Below are 15790 nucleotides of genomic sequence, written 5' to 3'. Positions count from 1 at the left end.
TGGCCTGTGTGTCCACAGAGGTGGCGAAGGGTCAGCCTGAACACACGTGGCCCCAGGACCACACTTCAGGCAGTGACAGAGCGTGTGGGACATGCCACCCTTTGAGGGACTGCAGTGCCCTTTGGGGGCTGAGGTGGGCCTTTGGCTTCTCTCGCACAGAGAGACCAGGTGTGCGAGACAGTCTCGTGCATTCTGGAAAGTATGTAGTGTTGCAGGAGAACAGTTATTCGCATTGAACTTCAAATTAACAGGTTTTTAATGATGATCATGTGTCAGTTTTATTTCACAGTGGTTTCGTTATTGTCCCTATTTTAGAGAAGGTAGTTAGGACTTTGACATGAGAGCTTTCCCCCCCAACACCACCCTCTCCCCTAAGGTCCAGTCCTCTGTGGCCGTGGGCACTCCTGACTACATCTCACCTGAGATCCTGCAGGCGATGGAGGACGGCATGGGCAAGTACGGCCCTGAGTGTGACTGGTGGTCGCTGGGTGTCTGCATGTACGAGATGCTGTACGGAGAAACGCCCTTCTATGCAGAGTCACTCGTGGAGACCTATGGAAAGATCATGAACCACGAAGTAAGACTTTGCATTTCCACGTCCTCTTGGTTTGAGTCCCGAGGCACAGGCCTGGAGGTGGGAGGGCCGCTCGGAAGCTGTTAGCGTCTTTGGCGAAGAGGTGGTAGGGCTGGAGCAGGCTGCTGGACGCCCAAACAGGAGCAGAGAGATTGTGGCAGTGGAGTTCGCACCGGCGTCCAACACACGACGTGTGGGCATGAGGGGAGGAGAGCTTGCGGGTCAGTGCCCAGGAGAAGCGTGCTGAGCGTGCGCGGCCCCCGGACGGCAGGGATAAGGAGCAGTTGGGCACTGCACCTGAGGGTCTAGATTCACCAGCTGTCGCGACGGGGCCACGCACCTCGCGTAGCGGCATCCTTCTGCCTCCCAGATCCTGTTCCTTTTCCCTTTCCCAGCTGTGTATTTTCCACTCTGACCTCGCCTCCGCTCTGCCTCTCCTCCATTTCTCATTTGCTTTACCATTTGCTCTTCTTCCTCGTGTTTCTGTCATCTGCTTCCCTCAGTCATGTATGTCTTCTCACGCCGCTCCCACCCTCTGTCAGCGTGCTCTCAGCGTCCTTCCACGCCTCTCCAAGGGTGCCCCCCTCCACTGACCCATCCTTGCCCTGTCCCTCACTAACTGCTCGAGTGGGGAGCAGATGGACATGAAAGTGGTGGGTGGTCTTCCCTTTAACTCCCAGTCAGAGCAAGCCATACTGGTAAAAAACACTTTTCCCAAAGTAGAAATAAATGTTTTCACTTATAAATTAATATATACTTACCATAAAAACGCCAGACAACACAAAAGGGCAGAGTGTACATAGTGGAAATCACCCCATCCACTTCTCCGTGATAAGTGCTGTTAAGGCGCCGATCGGGACTCTGAACCCTAAAGAGCCTGCTGGTACTGAGTGTGCGCGGCGCTCCCTCTCGGGCCTGGTCCAGCGCTTTCTGTGCGCACACTCGCCTGATCCCCAGCGCAGCCCTGGGAGGCGGTGCTGCTGTCCCCAGTTCTAGACCACGGAGGTGGTGGGCCTGGGCCTCGGGGGGGGATGGGGGGTGTTGGAATGAATGGCATCATGTCGCATAGAACCCGGTGGTTTGTCCCTGTGTTTTTGTCATCTGTCTGTCCAGTGCATAGAACCAGACTGTTCTCTTGGCATGTGTGTGCCCTGTTTTTTAGCAAGTCTCTCTTTGATGAGCATTTAGGTAACTTGCAGTTTACTTGGTGAGAATATAATGCTCTTGTGAACATGTTAGGTGTTCCCTCTGTGACTATTTCTGTAGAATACAGTTTTCGGAGCAGAATTGCCATAGATCCTGGCAAAACGCCCTCTGAAAGAGCTGGGCCGTCCTTGGCCGCTTTGATGGGTGACAGTCTGTCATTGTTGTAATTTACATGTAATGTGGTACCAAGTCTGCCACGCATAAAAGCAGCAAGACTAATGATTCTCCGTCTGTCTTTCTGGAATTGGGTCTCACTGCTGAGGCTTGCACTCTGGTTACCGTGAAGTTAGACTGACTGCTGCTTTGGAGCGATTGCCTCTGTTTTGTTTGCTGTAACGTTGGTAGAGCTTCGATTTTTCTGAGTAAGTTTTCACCCTGTGTGCACCGACCTCCCCCACCCCCCAGGAGCGATTTCAGTTTCCGTCCCATGTCACCGACGTGTCTGAAGAAGCCAAAGACCTCATTCAGAGACTCATCTGCAGCAGAGAGCGCCGGCTGGGACAGAACGGGATAGAGGACTTCAAAAAGCACGCGTTCTTTGAAGGTCTGAATTGGGAAAACATACGGAACCTGGAAGCACCTTATATTCCTGATGTGAGCAGCCCTTCTGACACCTCCAACTTTGATGTGGATGACGACATGCTAAGAAATATTGTAAGTGTCCGTGCTGTCTCGTCCTTGTGTGGTGTCCCGGTGGGCCCGAATATTGGCAGTGTTCTGTGGGAGGTGATGCTGTCAATATGATATATCTTAGGGCTGTGTTGTTTTTTTTAAAAATCTGGTAGTTGTTTTAAGAAAATACACCTTTTATTCCAACCTTCAATTTGGTCCTTAATGTCCTTTTGAACAAGTAAGGGTTACAGGCACACCTCATTTTACCGTGCTTTGCAGATCCTGGATTTTTTACAGACTGAAGGGTTGCGGCCCCCCTGCTTCCAGCACGTCTGTGGGCACCATTTTTCCAACCACGTTTGCTCACTTCATGTCTCTGTGTCACATTCTGGTGATTCTCACCATATATCAAATTTTTTCATTATTACTGTATTTGTTACAGTGATCCGTGACCAGTACTTACGCCTGCTGAAAACTCGGGTGATGGTTAGCGTTTCTTAGCAGTAGAGTATTTTTAAATGTATACTTCATTCTGCTATAATGCTGTCACACATCTAATAGACTGTTGTGTGGTGTGACCTCAATTTCTGCGTGCACTGGGAAACCACACGACACACTTGACTCGCTGTGTTGCAATATTCACTTTCTTGTGCTGGTCTGGAACCAGACCTGCAATTTCTCTGAGGGATGCTTGTCCTCAGCAGGAGTAAAATCGAGTTAAACGGCTCTTCTCCTTTGGAACTCCTCAGACATACTTGTGTTGTATTTTCATGGTATTCAGCAGTGCCACCGATGCCACCATCTTGAAGCTTCGCCCCAGCCCTGTCACCGCTTCCAGACTTAGAGGCCCTGAGCAGGCGAGGAGCCCGGCCTGCATCGCTACCATGGGCTTGCAAGCCTCTGGGGCTCCAGTCCCCACGCATGAGCATGTAGGCTTCCTGCTGTCACATGCTCTTGGTGTCTACACGTGTTTGTGTGGCAGGGTTTGGGAGCAACAGTGACCGTGTGTGGTCCTCCCACTGACGTCACGGATCCTCCAGGTTGGGTCTTGGCTCTAGGGCCGCCTGGTGCTTGGCTGGTCCCACAGGGCCTCTGGTGCACGAGTCGTCACGTTAAGCTTCAAAGAGTTGTGCTCAGAGGCTGTCAAGTTATTTTGATCTCCTCGAACCCAGCCTTTTTTAGTCCATACGTGTGACCTGGTTTGGGGCTAGAGGGACTGAGGGTCAACCAAGTAGAAGGATCTTCTTGATTGCTCCCTAGAGAACTCCTCTTACTCAAATAGGAGCTGAACTACAGACCACACAGAGAAAAGTAGTGTCCCGTGGAAAGGGTTTTCCTGGACTCCAAAGAAACTATTTCCACACTGACATTTCCCAGATGAATTATAAATTTGTTTCATGTTTGATAAAGAAGGATGCTGAAACTGAAAAATAAGAGTTTGTAACATATTTGCCTAAAATACTCTAGCTTGGCTTTCAGGCCTCCCTCTGCCTTTGGGCTCTGTCTCTGCTGAGAGCCTGGGGGCCCCAGCCTCTGCCCCACATCCTCCGGGGGCTGTGCCTCTGTGCCCTGTCTGCTCACCTCCACTCAGGGCCATGTCGAGCCGTGAGCGGGGGCGTCAGCAGGTTTGGTCTTTGGGCCTGCGACATTATCTGAAGCAGTGTGTTTGTCCTCTCTGCTGCATTGTGTTTGCAGCGGGCCAGAGAACCACAGATCTGCCCCTGCTGTGCTCCCTTATGGGAAACGCTGTGTCTTCTGTGTCCTAGAAAGCCACACGATTCTCTTCTTGTGCACCCCTGGTTTCACCAATAGGTAACATTCTTTCCTCCCCCTTTTCCTTTGTTTGAACACCGATTTCATTTTGTTGTATGTGTTCTTATGCAGGAAATATTACCTCCTGGTTCTCATACAGGCTTCTCTGGGCTACATTTGCCATTCATCGGTTTTACTTTCACAACGGAAAGGTAGGTGTAGATTTATCATTCCCCAGGCACAGCCTTCCCTTGGGCTAGATGAGCAGTCTGGGGGGCTACTCCTGTGCGGGTGCGTGCCTACGTCAGTGTTGGGGGGGCCCGTGTCCTTTAAAAGGGCCACCTGATGACTCAGCCGACTTCTTCCAAAGGGTGGTCTCTGTTATATAGTCTTCTTTTCTAACAATCATTTGGAAGTGTGAAACCCATCCTTATCTCATGGGGGGGCAGTTAGCTGACTTGTGACTCACAGGCCATCAGTGTTGGCAAGATTTGTTCTGAGAGGATGTCAGTGGCCGTGGCCAGTGGCCCCATTCCCCGGTCATGCCCAGCTTTCATGAGGATTTTACTGTAGCTTCCACCGTGGGGCTGGAGCACAGGCCCAGACGTAATGGAAATCTGAAGAGCTGGGAGCAGAAGCCCCATGTGTAGTCCCAGCCCCCGAGCTCCATGGGGCTCTCTGTCTTGAATGGGCCTCTTTGCCACGTTGTCAGCAGCTTCTAAAGGAATTGGGCCAGGAGGAGAGGGGAAGGAGGAAAGGCGGGCAAAAGGAAGCAGATGGAACTGCACAGCGCCTGAAGGAGGGCAACACAACTTGACTCCTGGCACCTTCCAGCAGCTCCTACCTGCATTGATGAGAATTCCTTCAGGAGAGGGCTGTTTCTGCTTGAGCTCCTAGAAGCTCCCTTGGCGTGAGGTGCCAGGGTTACGCAGCCCTTGAGCCAGAATGACAGCTGAGGCCTTGTAGTCCACAGGAAGCCGTCCGAGATGCCGTAGGCATAATGACCTATTAATCGTTCATGCAGAGGTTCCTCATTTTTCTGGTCTGTTCTAGCTCAGTGGGTGCTTGTTAAACCTGGGGGTTCCAGGCCCACCTGCCAAGGCTCCAGTTTGGCAGGTCGGGCCCAGGGCCTTCCTTCTGGAACAGACCCTGCAGTGCTGGCCTGCACAGCATTCTCAGGCCACTGAGAAAAACACCAGCGAGGCCCTTCTGTGAATGTGTGTGTCCTGGTGCCTTTGCCGCACTCAGTATAGCAGGACTTAGGAGTCTCCCTGGCATTGTTGTCATGTTAAAAGCAAGAGAACTGAATAACTTGTGAACCAGTTCAGGAATTAAGCTCTGAGAGAGAGAAGCACTGTGGGCTTTAATCTGTGCAGGTGGCATGCGCTGCAGGCCCGTCACAGAGGAGGAGCTGGGCCGCCCATGGTGCTGGAGTTGAGAGAACCACGCGGGTTGTTCGGTCTGCAGGGGACCATGAGCCCTGGAGGGTGGAGCGGCCCATCCCCACAAATCCTCGGCCAGTCAGCAGCAGGAGGAGGGAAGCCCTCGGTGGCCTGGGAATGCAGGGCCGACCACTGTGGCCTCTGCCAGGCCCTCACACCCAGATGCCCACACAATACCGTCTCCTGTTGAATTTCCGGTCGAGCGTAAGCCATGCCATAGGGATTACAGTCCCTCCTTTGCAGAGGCGTTTTCTTTGACCACCTTGGAGGGCACATCCTTGTCAGTCACCCCCTGTCATCCCACCATTAGCCCTAAGGAAGATTCTTCTAAATTCTGGCTCCATAAACAATAGTCTTTTCACAGGCAATTTTGTCAGCTTCCTTGAAAGACATGTGTTTTGTCCTGGGAAGTTTTAAAACACTAATGAACTCACTGTGGATTCTCAGTGGATGAGAAAACCCTGTTGCTTTACTTGCAGCTGCTTTTCCGACCGAGGCTCTCTGAAGAGCATAATGCAGTCCAGCACCTTGACCAAAGACGAGGGTGTGCAGCGGGACCTGGAGAACAGCCTGCAGGTGGAAGCCTATGAGCGGCGGATCCGGAGGCTGGAGCAGGAGAAGCTGGAGCTGAGCCGGAAGCTGCAGGGTGAGGGCACAGCCCGGCCTCCCACAGCCCCGGTCAGCCCGGCCTCGGTGCCATCCTGCCTCACGCCCATCTCCCTCCCCTAGAGTCCACCCAGACCGTGCAGTCGCTGCACGGCTCTGCCCGCGCCCTGGGTGGCGCGGCCCGGGACAAAGAAATCAAAAAGCTCAATGAGGAGATCGAGCGTCTGAAGAATAAAATAGCAGGTAGGTGGTCTGTGTTCTTGGGCGTTGATCCCTTCAGAGAAATTGTTCGGTCGTTTTCATAAGGTGGAAAAGGAGAAGAAAAGCTTTGGTCTCAGTGAACCTGTTTAAAGGTCTCTTCTGTCAGTTCAGTTGAGATGATCTCTCCACCTTGGCTTGGCTCCAATAATAGCATTTTATAGTTGCAGCTAGAGTCTGTTTCTAGTATTTCATCCACAAATTCTCAGAACATTTTACGTTTCTATGTCTTAATTTGCCTCTTTGTAGCCCTGAGACAGAATCGCCACGGCTTATTTCTTCCTGAGGCTTCCCTCAGTGGCTTACTTTCCTCGGTATTTTAGGTGCTGGCTTTGTCCTCCCCCCTCCATCTTCTGTGGTTCCTAGATTATCCAAGCTTCCTAAAGACTGAAGTCACTTTTGAGTCTTAACCCTCAAACTGACACATGGGTCAGCCCGGCAGTTGACTCATCTCCAAACCTGTTCTTTCTCTCCATTTCCTGCCTAGAATCCCTCAGCTGCCCTATTCTCGCTCACACAAGTTAGCAGCCCCTGAGACGGGCGGCTGAGTGCCACCCCACGGCTCACAGCCCCCGGGGCAGAGCCGTTACCCAGATGGGCAGCTCACGTGTGTGAGAAAGTCAGAAAGCTTCTAAATGATAAAGAGCGTGAGGAATTATTAAATAATTCACTCGCAGGAAGTCAGATGGTCTGTTTTCTCTTTCACTCAGATTCAAACAGGCTTGAGCGGCAGCTGGAGGACACGGTGACGCTTCGCCAAGAACACGAGGACTCCACACATCGGCTGAAAGGCCTGGAAAAGCAGTACCGTGTGGTGCGGCAGGAGAAGGAGGATTTTCACAAGGTAGTCAAGGGTGTGATTTGACATGAGAAAGGTGTAAATCATTTTACAAGTCGTGAGGTTGCAGTCGTGCAGGGGTCTGAGGCCTCTTCCAGGACCCTCGTGTGTGTCCTGGGCTGTGCCGTGTGCAGCCCCTGAGGGGCACGACTGCCCGAGGATCCTGCCGGGCCGCTGGCCACTGTCTCCAGGGTGGCTGGCCATGACTTCGTGGTCCTCCTCCCGGTTCCTGACCACAAGCCTGCCCTGTGGGCCGTACCCCCTGGTGAAAGGAAGGACTTGGCGATGCATGGGGTCCCCATGTCTCAGCGTCCGCGGCAACCAACCCAGTTGGGTTCACACGCTCATATCTGGAGCCAGAGTCCTCGCCCTCCCTGCTCCATCAGGCCCCCTGAAGCAGCCTCTGCCCCCCCCCCTTCTTTCAGAAGTGAGCTCTTCCTTATGACAGGGCACCACTAGAGAAACCATTTGTTAAAATTCGGGTGATTCCCCCCAATAGTCTTTCATAAATTTGATTTTCAGTAAAATATATCAAATTGCATGCTCATATGGTATGTTCATACCACAGGATCGTGTTTTCTGAAATACATTCTTTAACTCACTTAAGTCGTTAAACCTATAGTTTGTGATCCGTTCTCTAGAATGTGCAGGATTTCAAACCCAGATTGTTCAGTTCATGGTATCCGACCACGGCGCTTTGTCTGGAAGTGCAGTGTGGGACAGGAGACCCCCTCCTTACCCTAGCTACAGTAGCGCCCTGAGCCTGGCCCGCAGGGGACTGGTGGAGCCAGTTCCCTCCCCGTGTGGGAGCCTCTGCACTAACCTGTTCATATCCGCTCCTTACAGTCAGACAGGTGCCACAGTGGCTCTGCCACCCAGGGGTTGAGTGATCGGCTGCAGGGACGGGAGGCTGCCAGGGCAGCCAGTGGTGAGGCCATGTCACCCATGCAGCCAGAGGGACAACCACACCCATCTCTCTCTCTAGTGAGGGGTTAGCTAGCCTATAATCGTTTTTGTGATTCCTTACTTTGGTGGAAATCTTAAGGTTTTTCATATGTAATATGTTCTTTCCTGGTTCTGCTGTTTAAAATACTGGATTAGTGACCATATTCCTGCTTCATCCCCCTTTGTGATTGTGTGGATGAGCCAGACTTGGCACTGTGAGCTGGCCTTCAGGCTGGCTGGGAAAGCTTGCCTTCTGGTCACCGTGTTGTTGGGGGTCCTTCCTGGAGTGAGGTTGATGCTTAGCACCTCAGCTCAGGTGGGCTTCTTCCAGGCAGCTCACAGGTGTGCTGGGGCTGAGCAAAGGGCTTTTTCCAAGAAGGTGAGCTCTCGGATCTTGGCCGTGGTCTGTCGGTGGCATTTGCTGGGGAAGACTGAGCTTCCACGTCTCTGTCAAGCAAATGTAAAACCTCTCTCGTTCTTTCTGTTCAGCAATTGGTTGAAGCTTCAGAGCGATTGAAATCCCAGGCCAGAGAACTCAAAGATGCCCACCAGCAGCGAAAGCTGGCCTTGCAGGAGTTCTCGGAGCTCAACGAGCGCATGGCAGAGCTCCGCTCCCAGAAGCAGAAGGTGTCCCGGCAGCTCCGCGACAAAGAGGAGGAGGCGGAGGTGGCCATGCAGAAGATCGACTCCATGCGGCAGGAAATGCGCAAGTCTGAGAAGTTCAGGAAAGAGGTAGCTTTTTAGCTGTTCCAGGGATTGTACTGTTTGGACCTTTGTACGATCTTAATAAAACATCTTGAGAACTCGGGCTGAATTACATAAATTACTTTATATTGAATTTTATGATAAACTAAGGAAGTTGGCCTGCCAAGTATTTATTTTGTATTTCTTGGCCCTCGATACCTATTTGTGAAATTATTAAGAGATGTCTTAGGGTGCTGATTTTTAAAAATTCCCTTTTAAAGCAAATAGAGGATATTTCTGCCTAACAGATGTAACGTAGACGTGTTGTGATGTGATTGACACAGCACAGCCTAAGCAGGCATGAACTGCATGTCCGTGGTGGGTGGGGAGGAGTAGGAAGCCCAGGCTCAGCCAGTCACACCTCATGTCAGCCCAGTGGCTCTGAAACTTTGCTTTCAGGATGGCTTTTTGCTCTTAAAGATTGTGAGACCCCCAAAGAGCTTTTGTTTGTGTCCGTTACAGCCCTTCACGTTTACCATGTTAGAAATTAAGATACTGTCTTCAGTTTAACAATAAACCCATTACATGTTAACGTAAGTAACATTTTTTATGAAAAATAACTGCCCTCCCCTGTGTAATGAGAAGAGTGGCATTTTTACATTTTTGTGCTTTTCTTAAATAACTAGCTTAATAAACACATAGGTTGTCATACCTATCTCCGCATTCAGTCTGTCATGTTACACTGTTCTGGATAAAGCGTTTGAAGAAAATCCAGGTAATTAGAAAGAGAAGGGCCTTTTATTCCCCCTGAAATGGCCTCAAGACCCGACTTTGAGAACTGGCTGCCCAACATGCTCCAGGTGACGTTTGTCATTTAATAGATGCATTCGTGTTCTCCAGACATCCGAAGTACTTGTTTCACCACTCAGCATCCTTTCTTGAAATTTAATGACAAATCATTGATTTAAATTAGAATTTAAACTTGTTTATTACTAACCAGTTGTCTTGAAGTGAGTTTCTCAGCCTTTAAGTGGGGGTGAAATCGGATGAGGGAAGGATTCAGAGGTCCTTGGGACTGCGCTGGCCGAGGGCCCCTGTTGGGAGGGCCGGCTTCATGCCAGTAAACTGCTGGCGTTCTTCTTGCAGCTGGAAGCTCGGCTGGAGGATGCCATTGCTGAGGCCTCCAGGGAGCGCAAGCTTCGTGAACACAGCGAGAACTTCTCCAAGCAAGTGGAAAGTGAGCTTGAGGCCCTGAAGGTAGTGCCTGCTGGAGGCCAGACTGTCACCCTTACTGACTGTCGTGGTGGGCTTGTCGGGGAAGGGCAGGTGCAGACGAGACGCAGGTCGTGGAGAACATGCCTTTATGACAGCTTTTCACTTTTAACACCCAAGTTCCTTCATGTTTATCTTCTATAAAATGTCTCAGGTAGTTTATAGGAAGCCCTGGTAAACTAACACCTAATAACTGCCGTTTATCTTGAGTTTCTTTTTATTATTTAAGATTTTATTTATTTGAGAGAGAGCGAAAACCTGTGCAGGCACGGGCAGGAGTGGGGAGGGGGAGGGGCAGAGGAGGAGGGAGAAGCAGGCTTCCCACTGAGCAGGGAGCCCGATGCAGGGCTCGATCCCAGGACCCTGGGATCATGACTGGAGCCAAAGGCAGACACTTCACTGACTGAACCACCCAGGTGCCCTTATCACGTGTTTCTAAATTCAGTGGAGTCCATTTCTGGAAATGTTCCTTAGAGCCCATGTCCTGCCACTGAAGTTGTAGAGACAGGCTGGTGGCCGGGCGGGGCAGCCAGGTGCCTCAGGAGAGAGGGGGGGAGCAAGTGAGCAGAGAGGTGCTAGTGGCAGGAACAGGGGTGAGGAGGTGGTGGGTCTCCTTGCTAGCCTAGTGTGATCTCAGGTGCACAAGTCCCCATTTTGAGCCTTGGTTTCCTTGTCTGTGAAGTGGAGACAACGGGCCTTCTCTTCCCCTGGCACATACTCCGAGGTGCCTGTTCTCTTCATTGTCCTTGCTGTGCTCTGGTCCGGCTGGCAGCAGCCCCATAGGCCTAGACTTCTGCCCCTTGTGCCCGAGTGCCTTTCGCCACCCAGAGTGACAGTCCATGCTCCACACAGCAGCCAGAGCGAGCTTGTTGGTCATAGTGGGAGCATGTCCTATCCTTAGTGCCCACCAGCAGCTTCCCACAGCTCCGGAGTGATGGCGCCCCTCCTGTTACGCACACAGCGCACTCCCAGCTCAGCACCTTTGACTTGCTGCTCGTCACCTGACATGGCGCGTCATGTGTCACCACCTCAGTGCCCCCTTCTCTGACAGTCCGCTTCATGCCGCCCCCCATTCTTTGTTGCAGTGCCTTGTGTTAGCGCCTTGTTGCTTATTACTGGTTTGTCATCTGTCCCCTCTGCCGCACAAGAGCAGAGAGCTCGGTGTAACTGTGTTACCACAGAGGCACCTGACACATGATCAGCCCTCAAAAGAATATTGTTGTGGATGAACAAACAGTGGGAGGAGGCTTTGAAGACCGTGTTAGGGTGTAGAGACAGAGCTTCTGGGGTCTGGCAGATCTGGGTACATCCCTTCAGCAGGGCAGATACTGTCGGCCCCTGGAATCAGCCTGACCAAGGCCAGATGCGTCAAGTGCAGTGCCTGTCACGGGGGGGGAGTGGGGATGACGGGCCGCGTGGCCATTGGGAAGACACAGAGCTCTGTGATTTACTTTATTTAACCTTTATCTTCAGATGAAGCAAGGAGGCCGGGGACCGGGGGCCACCTTAGAACATCAGCAGGAGATTTCCAAAATCAAATCTGAGCTTGAGAAGAAAGTCCTGTTTTATGAAGAGGAATTGGTCAGGCGTGAGGCCTCCCATGTGCTGGAAGTCAAAAACGTGAAGAAGGAGGTGCACGATTCGGAGAGCCACCAGCTGGCCCTGCAAAAAGAAGTTCTTATGTTAAAAGACAAATTGGAGAAGTCAAAGCGAGAGCGGTACGTGTCTGCGTGCTCTTCAGTGCGGCGAGTGCGGGCTTGTGTCTCTGCCCCCTGGGGGGCTGGCTCATGGGCTTCTGACTCCCTTCGCTCTCGTACCTTCCCAGGCACACAGAAATGGAGGAGGCGGTAGGCACAGTAAGAGATAAGTATGAGCGCGAGAGAGCCTTGCTGCTGGAGGAGAACAAGAAGCTCACGGCTGAGAACGAGAGGGTAATCTGCGCCCCAGCCTGCGGCCGCGATGTCCTCAGTCATGCATCCTGGGAGCTTACTGCTTACGGGAAGTCCTAGGTTTATCTTCTGAACGAGGTGTTTCACTGGGTTAAAAGCTGCTAATTACCTAAAACCACTAGCTCGTACCTCTTGGTCAGATTTGTATAGAGATGTGACGGAAGTTAGATACACTCGAAAAGTCTACATTGAAAACTAAGTTTGGAACAATATCTCGTAACGAGGAAAGCTTTCCAACTCTTCAGAAGATCTTCGGCTGTAATAATGCTAACATCCTATTTGAAGGGCACCCTGTTAGCTTCTAGCTTCCCACAGAGATTCCCAGAGCGTACAAAAGTTCAAAATCTTAAAAAAAAAAAAAAATTTAAAGGGCACCAAATTAACGAGTCGTGTGGTACAATTGTTTAATTTCAGCTTTGTTCCTTTGTGGATAAACTCACAGCTCAAAATAGACAGCTGGAGGATGAGCTGCAGGACCTGGCAGCCAAGAAGGAGTCGGTTGCCCACTGGGAAGCTCAGATTGCAGAGATCATTCAGTGGTATGTGCGTGCCGCCCGCGGTTGTCCCTAGTCCTGCCTGTGCCCGTTGGGCTCTCCTCACCAATGGTTTCTCTGAGGCCTTGGCACAGGCCTCGCTGCTCTTTCCCCAAATTGCTAACGTCTGAGGGCAGCAGTTCTGTCCAGTGGTCATCACATTGGACTGAAGGTGGAGAGACTGCACCGAGTCACTGACGGTGTGGGTCGGGCTTGTGTGCCCCCCGCATTCTGGTGAGCGGGAGGCCGGGCCTCTGCACAGCACAGCAGGAAGGGACTGGGGCGGCTCTTGCTAGTGGAGGCATTCATCAGTCGTGGGCCACTGTTCTGGCTGATAGGACATGCTGTCAGTCTGTCCTGTGGGAGGCAGGTACCTGTTCACGTTTTCGGCTCCTCTCACTCCCGGGGTATGGTCCTCCTCTAGGGTCAGCGACGAGAAAGATGCCCGAGGTTATCTTCAGGCCCTTGCTTCGAAGATGACCGAAGAGCTTGAGACTCTGAGGAGCTCCAGTCTGGGGTCAAGAGCACTGGTAGGCTTTGTTCTGAATTCTGCATTTTTATGGCAATAGAAGTCATTAATGGCTTTCTGTTGAGCGAGCGTGCAGCTCACTACCAGGCAGGTCATGTTGGTGATGTGGGATTTCCGTGTGGCCAGTGAAAGCTGCCGAGTTTGAGGAGCTCAGGGTCTGTGAGTTACCAGGAGATATAGCCCCTTCCAATACCGCACACTCACGCACAAGTAATCACTAAGTGCCAGGCTCCGTGGAGGGATCCTCAGCAGGACAGGGCTGCTGCCCTCATGGAGGTTGGTCTTGTTCATTCTGTCACCTGCCCGGGCAGTGGTCAGTGTGTTTGAGTGCCGGGAGTGTGGCGAGCTCTGGGCTGAATGCAGCACCGTTTCCGCCCAGGCTCACTCCTGGGCACAGCCACACGCGTCCCTTCTACTCCCGTTTGCTGTTTGTACAATACGTGTATGTGTGTGTAAGTTACTGTGTGGGTAACATACACAAGTAACAAGGAAGGTATAGTGAAATAGCTCTATTAGAATTTTATCTAGAACTTAATAAACCCAAATTTTCATCCCGTGTTTTGCTGGCTTGAAGGTATATTTACCCGAAAGGGGCAGCAACTTTGAATGTCATTAACCACTCATCCCCTGTCACCCAAGCACCTGGTACATTCATACCATCTTATCAAAGAATACAGCCATGTTCTTTGCTCCCTAATTGGAAAACATGGTCGTTTTTAGATTTTAGATTTATAAAAACCAATTCAAATAACGAACAAGTATTTTTCATTTCTACATTTTCTCTTTTCTTCCTATCACGTTTCCATGGATACTTGCACTTACGAGCTGCACTGAATAAACTTAGTGCACAAACCTTATAAAAGATGAAGGAATGCAGTCATAGGTCCTTTAACAAAAGGGGTTGATGGCGATTCTTGTTGCAGAACACTCCTATTGGAGGACTCACTGGATGAAAGTATATTTCCTTTCTGTCCCGAGAAGTGTATTGTTCACCTATCGAGTGAGGAAATCGTGTAGGACGCAGTCATCTGAAGACTTGATGAGATTTCTCTCATTTGCTGGATTTCAGCATAGTCGTTAGCGTCTAGATGCAGCGCCACCCTCTGTCCCTGCGCACCTGCACTGGGCTGTCTGTCTTCTCTGTGCTGTGTGGAAGGAAAAGGAAAAATCCTGTGTTTAGTGAAAACTTTAAAAAGGTCTATCAAAGTGGTATCCCCGGACTTCTATCCGTCTTGAAAGTGGATGGCCTATGTCTGGCTCTGCAGGAGTAGGACACTGTCGTCAGGCTGGTTTCGCTCAGTTACCTCATCCTTCTGGGCACTCCATCCTTCCTCCCTCCATTTGTTGTTGTAGTCTTTCATCCTAGGTAGGAATAACTGATGAGGACTGACATAGTTTCTCAGTGAGTGAAACAGCAGAATGTCTCAAGATAAAGGAAAAGTAAGACAGCTGAGACCCTTAGGTTTGTAAGAAAGTCTAATGGGCTCAAATAGAAATTACACTTGAGTTTCAGTTTTATTCTTTTAAAAAATAAGAAAAGGTACATCCCATTCTTTAGAAGATCTCTAAGTAAGAATAAAAGTCATGAAATGCCCAAACTAAAATTGGGCCTGATGGACTTTGATAATATCTAATAGTATCAAATTAATAAGTATTTAAATGTGATAATAAAAGTTTTAGAAAAAAGATGAAGTACTTGCCAGCATTTTGTTAAATAAAAAAATAGCTTAACCGCGTATCTGCAATATTTCATCTGCAGGATCCCCTTTGGAAAGTTCGCCGGAGTCAGAAGCTAGACATGTCCGCACGGCTAGAACTGCAGTCTGCTCTTGAGGCAGAGATCCGGGCCAAACAGCTTGTTCAAGAGGAGCTGAGGAAAGTCAAAGACACGAATCTCTCCTTTGAAAGGTACCTGGTACTGTGGTCTGACCACGCAGGGGGCTGTGTGACCTTGGGCACGCCCCCACGCTGTGACATCAGTTGATGGAAGGACCTCTGAGCAGTGGGACATTTCGGGCACCTAGTCAGTGGTCGGTAAGAACCAATTGGACGAATGTGGAAATGCCCTTCACCTACTGCTGGAGGGTTATGCCGGTGTTTCCAAGGAAGAGTGAGAGTGGTGTGAGTTCATCGTTCTGAAGGGCCGGCGTCTGTATGTGTCAAGGGTGATGCTTGTCTTCCCAGTGCTGGGTGACAGGACGCGTCCACATGTCAGGTGGGCCCCTCCCTGGGCTTCTTGTTCACCTTAGTGTGCTGTTCAGTTCATCAGCTTTGAATTGTTCTTTTTAACCTGAAACTTACTTTAAAATACAGGTTGAAGATGGTGTGCCTATCTGAAAACTCTCTTCCAGCTTCATACAGCCGTAGGAGTAGTGTTTATGCACAACAGTACATTCAGCCAGTGTGTGACCAGGGGCCACTGTCAGCAGATACTGCCTGACATGCTCAGGACACAGGGATGACCCGCTGCTTCATAAAACCAGGCCTCCCTACTTGTAGGAGTAACTGCTGGTGTGGAAGGGGGGCAGGCTCCTCCCTGAAGGGGCCTGGGTGTCACGAGGGATGTCCCTGATGGGATTACTGAGTCACA

The 15790-nt window shown here is 50.7% G+C and overlaps 1 protein-coding gene across 3 annotated transcripts in view; it reads left to right on the top strand.

Moving 5' to 3' along the window:
* Window positions 1-15790, top strand: part of CDC42BPB (CDC42 binding protein kinase beta) — a 60103-nt gene that overhangs the window by 20033 nt on the left and 24280 nt on the right. For all 3 annotated transcript variants that reach the window (XM_034642068.1, XM_034642069.1, XM_034642070.1), the window contains exons 6-18: window positions 377-577; window positions 2186-2434; window positions 4277-4356; window positions 6066-6232; window positions 6316-6435; window positions 7161-7294; window positions 8723-8965; window positions 10064-10174; window positions 11663-11907; window positions 12015-12120; window positions 12553-12677; window positions 13096-13201; window positions 14960-15108. In XM_034642068.1, coding sequence (XP_034497959.1) covers window positions 377-577; window positions 2186-2434; window positions 4277-4356; window positions 6066-6232; window positions 6316-6435; window positions 7161-7294; window positions 8723-8965; window positions 10064-10174; window positions 11663-11907; window positions 12015-12120; window positions 12553-12677; window positions 13096-13201; window positions 14960-15108 — 2036 coding nt within the window. The remainder of the gene's footprint in view (window positions 1-376; window positions 578-2185; window positions 2435-4276; window positions 4357-6065; window positions 6233-6315; window positions 6436-7160; window positions 7295-8722; window positions 8966-10063; window positions 10175-11662; window positions 11908-12014; window positions 12121-12552; window positions 12678-13095; window positions 13202-14959; window positions 15109-15790) is intronic.

The sequence above is a fragment of the Ailuropoda melanoleuca genome, chromosome 14 (assembly GCF_002007445.2).
Source record: "Ailuropoda melanoleuca isolate Jingjing chromosome 14, ASM200744v2, whole genome shotgun sequence".
NCBI lineage: Eukaryota > Metazoa > Chordata > Mammalia > Carnivora > Ursidae > Ailuropoda > Ailuropoda melanoleuca.
This window is presented reverse-complemented; position numbering and strand designations above follow the sequence as displayed.